This window comes from Myodes glareolus, chromosome 13, assembly GCF_982192425.1.
Source record: "Myodes glareolus chromosome 13, mMyoGla1.1, whole genome shotgun sequence".
NCBI classification, from domain to species: Eukaryota; Metazoa; Chordata; class Mammalia; order Rodentia; family Cricetidae; genus Myodes; species Myodes glareolus.
In genome coordinates, this window is record NC_142038.1 from 11,290,533 (window position 1) to 11,300,420 (window position 9,888).

General features: G+C 48.8%; 1 protein-coding gene across 1 annotated transcript in view; it reads left to right on the forward strand.

Annotated features, from left to right (window-relative positions):
* The window catches only part of Ark2c (arkadia (RNF111) C-terminal like ring finger ubiquitin ligase 2C), a 109,883-nt gene extending 99,995 nt beyond the window's left edge, over positions 1-9,888 (forward strand). Inside the window, exons 7-8 of the mRNA XM_085676397.2 lie at positions 3,521-3,627; positions 3,936-9,888. Of these exons, the coding sequence (XP_085532523.1) occupies positions 3,521-3,627; positions 3,936-4,053 (225 nt within the window). The 3' untranslated portion in view covers positions 4,054-9,888. The remainder of the gene's footprint in view (positions 1-3,520; positions 3,628-3,935) is intronic.

The following is a 9,888-nucleotide window of genomic DNA, read 5'->3' on the forward strand; positions in this document are numbered from 1 at the left end:
CACTTGGACTCTCAAGAAAAGCTTTGCCTTTTCTTTTGAGACCCAGCCTTATGGGTGACAGATTTGCCAATTGTCCCACAAGTGTGGGACTTGGGTATGCTTGACATGACCGTGCACATGTCAAAATAACACACTCAACAAGGATTTCATCACTCAGGACTTCCTTTGCTCCCTATAGTGGAAGTTGGAAACACACTATTGTTGCTTAGTTTTTGTGTAACCTTAAATCACTATACCAAAAAAGTTAACATCGAATCAAAATTAAACAAATTTAGGGAAATTAAGGGCAGGCCATGGTTCATCATGGTGCACCCAGAGACCTCATCCACTCTCTTGATACCCAACACAGCGGTAGTTGAAATCACTTGGGACTAAAGTCAGCCATTTTTGAGTTTCAGTTCTTCTGAGCATGGCTTTGTGGGTGTGGACAGTGACCCATTCCTTCTGTTTTCAACACAGCAACTTCAGGACACAGTGGGATGGTGCAGCTTCATACATAGGGCTGGGTACTTGCCTAGTGAGCAGTAACAGCCAACGGTGAGCCGCTGTCCCCAGTTCCTGCCCGTGTGCCGGATGTCAGTATCAAAGAGCACACACCATCAAATATGTGTCCCCACTGCGTTTGTTACTTCTGTTGTCATGGTAAAACATCATGACCAAGTCAGCTCATAAAAGAAAGTGTTTAATTGGGCTTACAGCTTCAGAAGGTTGGAGACCCCAGTGGCAGAACAAAGGCGTGGCAGAAAGAACCTGTGAGAGCTCACATCTTGATCCAAAAAGAATGGCACAAGTCTTTTGAAATCTTAAAAGTCTGCCCCCAGTGACATATGTCATCTGGCAAAGCCACACCTCCTAATCCATCCCAAACTATTCCACCAACTGGGGACCATGTAAATATATGAGTCCAGGGAGCTGGATCAGCGAGAAAAACCAGGAGGATTAAAACTCAAGGCAGAATCAAGAGAAAAATATTGTAGAGAAGGAATAGGAAGAATTAAGGTAAGACAACTTTAATAAACTTTAGGATCCAAATACAATGTTAAAACAATTTTAAATTTTTTAACAGAGACTAAAATAAGTAAAAAGTGTATTGTAACTAATAATAAAAATAGAATATATAGACATTAAAAATAGGACCATATGAAAGAAATAAGAATAGGAAGAGGAATGAAAGCAAAATATAAAATAATCAAGGTTAGTCAGGAATGGTAGGTAGGGCACACCTTTAATTCCAGAACTTTGGAGGTAGAGGCAGGGGATCTCTGTGTTCCAGGACAGTCAGTGCTACACAATAAGACCCTGTTTTGAAAAGCCAAAAAACAAAAAACAACAAAAACCAAGATTATCAAAGTTAAAAAGAAATGTTGATGAAATATGAAGGTAGATGAGTAGTGAATATTAAATAAATGCTGAAAAAAGTTGAAGTTAAAATCAAAGTTGCACCAGGCTTTCTTTCGGGCCACAAGCAGCTCCAAAATCACAACACTTACACTTAAAATTAGTTATGAATGCTTGGCCCTAACTTGTGATTGTTCTTGCTAACTCTTATAACTTAACCCACTTCTTCTCTTTGTCTACATTTTGCCTCAGGGATGTTTTACCTTTCTTTCTGCATATCTTACTTTCCTGCTGTCTCCACATCTGGCTGGCAGCTGCCTGGCTTTTGGCCCCGGAACGTGCTTCTCTTTCTCCGTTTTGCTTTTCATTATTCTTCTCTTCTTCCAAGCCTAGATTTTTCCTCCTACTTATTCTCTTGCTGCCCAGTCCTGCCAATCCCTATCCTGCCTTGCTATTGGCCGTTCCTCTTTTTATTAGCCCAATCAGGTGCATTTGGCAGCAACACATCTTTACGTAATTGTTAAACAAATGCAGTATAAACAAGCATAACACATCTTTACATGATTAACAAAGGCAGCGGAAACAAATGTAACACACCTTTACACAGTTAAAGTAATAATCCTGAGCAGAAATAATAAATGTAGCACATCTTTGACTAGTTAACATAATATTCCACATCACAAAGTTCTGTAGACAATGGAGAAAAAGAAAGATTTAAGAGATTAAAGATTGAGGCTAAGAAATGTGCTGTGAAAAGAGAGAAAGGTTAGAGATAGTTAAACAGGACAGTTTGAACTGAAGTTATGACACAGAAAGGAAATCAGGATAATGGTGGATAAAAGCAATAGAGACTAGGCCTTTGGCTGAGGCTTAACGCTGTTTGGTTGGACATTTCTTTTCTAGCAGAGCCAATCCTGCCACAAAGTCTGCTGACCCTTCGGCAGGCAGATAGTCATGACTCTATTAATGCTAAAAATAATGTGTGGCCAACATGTAGGACAATGGATACTGCTTGGTTTTCTGAATAAAGGGACCTTGCAACAGCCTGGCATCATTTGCAGCGGGGACACGGGGCACATGAGGGGGTGCAGCCAGTGGAAGCAATAGGCTTCTTTGTGTGTTCTAACCAGGGCGGGACACCCCCAGACAAAGTCAAAATAGGGAGATTTTGAGCTTCCGACCAGAGTAGGTAGTCCTGACATGCAGGCCTGGCACTCTCTGGTCTTCATCTGTGACCCATGTGTCTTTTTGCAAAATGACTTTGCAGTTTGCTTGCCTCTGGAGGGAGGCCAGATTGGATGACTTTCTGTCCGTGGTTACTTTCATCCTTACAATCAGATGTCTGCAGCATGGGGCACAGGGACACGGAAGGCGGACAGATTTTAATTCACTGGTTACATTTTTCTTTCCCCAGAATACTTATTAAGCAGCAATGACATGCCTCGTACTTGGCCACAGGTGCCACTTGAAAACTTTCCGCAGAGTGCTTAACTGTTGTCAAATAATCACCGTAGAATCAGGGATAGAGAGGTGTAAATCAGGAAGTATGTACAGCAGCTGCGTGGTGTTTAACCTCGTACTAGAGCTGCCGCTTAGTAGCTTAAGGGAACTTTCTGGCTAGGGAGAGAAGCACAACTGTAGAAAACAGTTTAGAACCACGTGGTAGAAATTAAAGGGGTTAATGGTGGTGGAGAAATTTTGTGTTCATCTAATAATGGGAGCATAGATGGACAGACATTAGTGGAAAGAATGAATGAGAAACGTGTGTTTGAATGAATGAATGAATGAATGAATGAATGACACATTCTGACTTAGAGGCAGGGTTACGTGTTGGACAGGGTGTGAGAGGGAGTGGACAACTGAAGGAGACAGGGGAAGCCAAAATTCACAGGCTGTAGCTTTGCACAGGGCAGGATAACTTGGAGCCTAGCTCCTTTGCAAACCCCAGACCCCTTGACAGTGTCTAGGACAGTCACCAGCAGTCTACCGGCCTCTTCCTCACTTGCTTTTAACCTCTTGGCATCAGCAAGAGTGAGGAGATGGCAGGGAGCACTTAAAGAAGCTGACCCCTAGCAAAGGGAGAGGCTACAGGTGTGGGAGGAGCCTGTGGGTGAAAGCCAATGGCCAGCAAGAGTTGGTACCAGGTAACTAAAATGAATGTTCATTTTTTTTTTTCTCACAGCGAAGACCCCAGGACAGCAAGGGCAAGAAAGACGAAGGGGAGGAGTCAGACACAGATGAGAAATGCACGATCTGTCTGTCTATGTTGGAGGATGGAGAAGACGTGAGGTAAGAGGCCGCTGCTACAATGTTTCATGGTTGCACTAGTAAAGCGGAGGGCGAAATATTCTAGAGGTGGTGACCATGAACATGGGGGCGTGGAGACAGTATGCTAGCGGCTCTGAGGGATCTAAGCCAACGCCAAGGCCTATATGGAAGAAGGGCTTTGAGAGATACTTCCAGCCATGGTTTCTCATCTCAGCCATAGCCTCACTCCAGACCAGGGTCTGGGTTCCAAGAGCCCTCTCTATCCTGTCCGCAGTGGGTCTCGTCGCCTTGCCCCTGCTGCTGGCCAACCTGACTCTCCTCTTTTCCAGACGCCTGCCTTGTATGCATCTCTTCCACCAACTGTGTGTGGACCAGTGGCTCGCCATGAGCAAGAAATGCCCCATCTGCCGAGTGGACATTGAGACACAACTGGGAGCCGATAGCTGAGGGAGGAAGCTAGCCAGTGGACGCCCCGTTTCCTTCACCAGGCCCCGCCCCCCCGCCCCCCCACGGCCATAGCCCTTGCAGCCAAACTTTGCCTTCTGAGCCATTTGACGTAGAGAAGAAGCCTGCAAGCACATTTGGTGGAAAGAGGAGTTGGTATCAGTGTCTGAGGGAGAGGAAGGGGTGGGAGGGACCCACCCGAGGGACCCACCCATTCCCACCCATTCCCACCCATCCAGAATGGTGACTGCCTCATCGCCTTGCTGCGCAGGGGGAGGGAGCTGGCCGTGCCCAGAGCAGGGGCGGGAAGCGGGGGCCCAGCTGCTGAGAACTAGGTGTGATCTCGAGGGTACTAGCTGGTGACCGGCCCCTCAATCCTGTCCTTTGAAGGATTGTGTATATACCTCTTGACCACGTAGAAACCATGTAGGGGTCTCTAGCTATTCTGTGGATGGCAGCCAGAGCATGTTAGCTTAAGAAAAATGTCGTGTGTGGTGCTCTCGTCATCTGTGGTGGACATGTCGCTATTACTGAACTTGCACCAAATATTTCTCATTGAGTTTCTTGTTTTGGTGCCTGACCGAACCAACCAACCAACGACAGCCCCAATCTTCCCGTCTTTATGAGCAAAAAGGAAAAAAAAAGGAATCAAAGGTTAAAAAAAAAAGAAAGAAAGAAAACGAAAAAAAAGCCAAATCCTGTTTACGGTGAAAAAGGATAAAAATTTTTCACCCAGATTGGGAGGCGGGAGGGGGGGTTCTCGTTTGTTGTTTTTTTTGTTTTTTTCCTTGGGCTTTGTTTTTCTCATGTTTACAGTGCACGGAGTGTGGGAGGGGCATCTGAGAAGGGGGTAGGGCTTAAAAGGAACAGCTGGGGTCTCTCTGGGTTTCTAAGGCTTTGGGGGAAGGTGAGGAGGGCAGAACCCTCACCCATGAAGGGGGCCCATATAAAGGTGAGCTCCCCAGGCCTGGGGCCCATTTGCTTGGCCCCAGCTGTCTTCCTAGGTTCCACACTGAACCAGGGAAGACACGGCCTCCAGCCACAGTGGCCCCTATGTTCCTGGGAGCCAGCGGCCCCCTGCGCACTCCAGTTCCTAACTTTATCCTGAGCTCTCATCTTGCCACAAAGAGGCAATGTAGCCACTGCCTCCCTATGCAAACAATTAACCAGATGATGCAGATGAAATAGCACTGGCAGTGTACACTTGGCCTTGGCCAAAGTGCTCTCCGCTGGCACTCAGGGCTGAAGTCCAAGTCCCTAAATTTGGGAGTAACTTGAGCATCCTCCAGGATCCTGTCTGATCAGTCCCTCAGAGATGGCCCTTGTATGAGACCACCTGACTGGGCTGGGCTGGGAGGCCCGTGTCCCTAGCCCTTTGATCGTCTGATCTGAGAATTAGCGCTATCCAGCCCATTGTGTGCGCTCTGCTCTCTCGTGGGGGTCTCGGAGGGTTTAGTGATGGGCGTGGACAAGGGGGATGGGAGGATCTAGTGGTGCCACATGACAGTGTGCTCTCTGTACCGTTCCATGATTTTTCAGAGAGATGAAAGGACTATTGGAAGTGAGAACCATTCTGCTAATTCTAACCCAAGTGTAGCTCTTAATCACGTGTAAAAAATGCCAGGACACCTGGCATGCTGTGACCTTCCTTTGCCCCCGGCCCTTCTTCTCGTCCCTCATTCCATTGCTCTCAGAATCCAGCCGGACCTCAACCGCTAGCCTGTCTCAGTGCTCTTGTATCAAGGAACTAGGGTGCTGGCGGGATAAAGGAAGAAGTTCCATGAGGATGGATGAACCAGGATCAAAACTGACAGGGGACTGTTGGACTCGAGAGAGGTCCTTCTAGCGCAGCTGACACCATCATGAAGGAATGGCTGCCTATCCACTATCCAGATGAAGGCTACACCCATCTCCTGATGTCTCCTAAAATCTCTGTCGAGTGCCTACAGGGGCAGGTGTTGATGAAGACGATCGGTAAGGCAATGTCTTTGCCTGGTGGAGTTAGGAGAGGATGGGGATCCGCGTGCATCCAACAGCGCTTACGGTGGACAGTCAGAGAGTGAAGACCAGGACAGTGAAGAGCGTGGCCTTTTCCAACTTCGGTTGCATGAACAATGTCTCCAACACCAGGGCTGGATACCCACCAGGTGGGGAAAGAATGTTTGAGTCAGGATGTCAGGGAGCTGCTGAGCAAAAGCCACCAGGACTTGTGAATTCTTTCTTGCTCCTCCCCAAGGCCCTGTCAAAACCAAGATTTCATCAGAAGATGACGGTAGCTCAGAGGTAACTGGGGTGATCCTGGCAGGTCCTTGCTTCCTGAGGCCACTCACTCTCTGTTCCTTGCTGAGACCATCCTGCAAGACTGGCAGGGAAAGAGAATTGGCAGAGACCCAGGGGGGATGGAACTAGTGTCCCTGATTCTAGTCCCGGCTCCTCACAGGCAAACTGAGAGATTGCTGGAACCTCCACCCACAACCCTTGCCCTGCTGGGCCTCGGCATCCTCAGCTGCGACACAAGGAGGTTGGATTGGATGCTCACTAAATTCTCCCATTACACACATTCTGTGATTCTTTCTAATTCAATATATCCTTCAAGTAGAGCTCTGTGCTGCCCATGCTGCTGAGAGGCCTTTTATGCCCCCACAGATCTGCTTCAGAGGCTGAGGCACGCAGGCTGAGAGGGTAGAATGGTTTCTCCTTGCTCCCCTTTATGCAGGCTCTTTGAAAGCCCCAGGCTAACATTAGGACCTGGGGAGGGGAGGGGTTGTTCTTGCTGCCCCTTCCCCTTCCCACCTACCTACCTGGGGTCCCTGTGTCCTGATGGTAGGGGCTGGAGTAGCACTTAGAACCCACCCAGTCCCCGTTTTGGGACTGCTGATTGGTTGGAGGAAAGCCGGTGTCTCTGTTCCGGGTCCCCAGACTGGCCATTGAGCCAGAGGTGAGGCAGGGCCAGGCCTCAGCATCTCACATCTACCATCTCCAGGAGAGAGACCTAAGTACTTCTCCTGCTCAACTCAAGGGACTCAGACCCTTTTCTGACTGAGACGCATGAGTGCCTTTGACAGCGGCCCCAGGTTCAAGTTGGGCCTCCTAACCGCAGCCATGGCTCAGCAGGTCCACCTAGGACACCAATCAACCCAACGCCACGTATCCAGCTGGGCACAGGCAGAGGGCGGCAGGGGCTGCACGTTCCGTTCCTCCACCTGGCCAGGCCCCCAGGTCCCCCGTGTCATTTTCGCCACCACCTGTGACAGGCCTCAAGTTCCCCTCTGCGAAGGCCCCCAGCCTCCGTGCAAGCATCTTAACTCTTTACGCCTAACGAACAAGCACAGTTTTTTCAATGGTGAAGAAAAAGCACCAGACTATTTTTTTTCTTGAAGAAATCCCCCAAGCCGCCCTGCCTGCGGGACAAACATTCCCCATGTGGGGCTGTAGCAACGTCTGTCAGGTCCCCTTGTGTTTCATCTCCCGCGCGCGTGTAGAGCAAATGCTAGAGCGATTTCAGCTGATAGAAAAACAAAAAAAGAAAAAAAAAACACAAAAAATAAAAAACATGGCACGTTGCTAGTTTACAGGGTTTTGTGAGTTTCAATGCCTTATATTTAACAATCATAATTTATGACTAACTTGTAGATATCGTGGGTTCTTATTTAATTATTTTTATAGTTGTTTTGCATTTTTAATTATAATTTATTTATTTAGAAAGGATACTAATGTTTTTTATTGCTCCTATTACCTCATTTTGGCGTCGTTTCTGGGAGTGGAATGCTTTGCATGCATTGGTACGATGACAACTGCGAAAACAAACAAACAAACAACCCATTTTAAATAAAAGTCTGCGAACTTTATTTCGTCCAAACTATCAGGGTGTGTGATTGCAAGCTGTCCTACTGTGGTGCTGGCCTCTTTGGATACATTCCATACGAAATGCAAACCTTTGATTCTGTATGCTGTGATCTAGTGAAAAGCTCCAACATAGTGACTGTATTTAGCACATATATAAATATAATTTGCACTCGTCAGCAGGCTGGGGTAATCCTTTCACTTGGCACCCTTGGCCCCTCCCCCAGCCCTCTTTCCCACCTCAAGCCTGCTTCCCTTGTTCCCTCCCCCTTCCTACCTCCTCAAGCCCACTCATGCTCCCTCCCCTGAGGACTGTGTCAGGGCACAGGGGGTCACTGGCTATTCCTGGGCTCCCACTCACTAAAGTTCCAGAATTGGGGTCCTTCAGTCACAGCGGGCATGGTCCTCTGAAAGACAAAAAGCCTGTTTTATTAAGGGGGAGGCCAGAAGGCTTTGGCTTTTACACCAGTTCCACAGCAGGCACCCTGGGATGGAGAGCAAGTTCCGGGTTTCCCTGAGTCAGCTTTTTGTTCTTAGAGAGGGGGGCAAGATGGGTCCCCCCAATTCAGAAAGAATATGGCCACAGTCCCAGGTCAGACCGCAAGGATGGGTCTCATTCTCTTGGGAGAAACGGAAGATGGAAGGATGGAGGGAAGGCACGGAGAGAAATGGAGACCAGAGGGAGTCAGTTAAGAATTACCTTAGAGAGCTAGTCAAAGCAGCCACCCGCAGGGTCCTCTTAAATACTGTATCCTGCAGGTGGCAAGGAGGCCAACTAGGTAGCTGCGTCCTTGGGTATGAAACGTGGACTTTCTCAGGGCTAGGTCATTACCAGATTGAGGGAGATCCATGTCCTATTGCCAGAGGGAATGAGCTGGGGCACTAGCGCTCCCAGACTAGGGTGTTTGGGATCCGCACCCTCCACCACCACCAGTCTTGTCTGGAACCTTCGCGGTTGTGCCATCCCTTTTTGGCCAGCACTGGGATATAGAATTGTGTCATGCCTTCTCCCCACCACGGCTTCTTGCCTGTATTCCACGGAGGCTGCAGATACGAGGGCCTGCTGTGGAGTTAAGAGGGTTCTGGCTCCAGCCTCGCAAGTCTGTGTAAGAGTTGATGGTGAGGAGGCCTCGAGGAAGCTAGGAAGCGGCCCTGGATTAAACCTGTGAGTGGGCGGGCACCCTGGCATGCCGACCCTCCCCTCTCCCTCTTCTCCTCACTCACCCCTCCCCTTTCTTGGCTCTTGACATCACTGCCTTTGCCTGGTGGGTAGCTCCACCCTCCACAGGAGGCCCCGTGGGTTTGGATAGCTATGGCACGGAGGCGGAAGTAAAGGCCTGGGGTTGCCACACCACCTCTCTGTGTGGCTAGACCAAATGTGGTCCTTCGGCCCCACCCCTGTGATGGGGCTTCTTGCTTGCTACTGCCTTGCTTCTCCTCTGCCAACACCTGGGAGCCTTGCTTTCCTTGGAGATGGCCTGTGGAGTCACCCACCACGCTGGTGGAGCACAATCACCACACACTGCCAGGCCTGGCAGACACTGCCCCCTTCAGGGCTCTGCATGGGCGTGCTATGCTGTTGTGTGGGGCCAGAGGAAGACAGGCCCTATGCTCTGGCTGGCTATGACCCATCCTTGAGCCCCCCACACACACTCTGGGATGCGGTCCCCCCCCCCCAGCTGTGGAGAGGGCCACGCCAGGCTCTCCGAGGGGTCATTTGCTGCCCCTGGTAGGTGAAAGGATTACCCCCGGTGTTGATTGTCCTTCTTTTGTAATCCTCCTGCTGTTCTCTTCTGTTGTGCTGTGCAACCTTTTGCTACATAGACTATTTTATAGCAGAAAGCTAGAAAAATATTTATTATGACTATTAAAGCAATAGTGCATCAACGAGCAGGCGGAGACATTAGGAATTGTGTAAACGCTTAGATTCACTTTGGGTGGATTCTTTTGTACTTTATTTACAATGAATAAAAATGAACTGCATTGCTAACTACA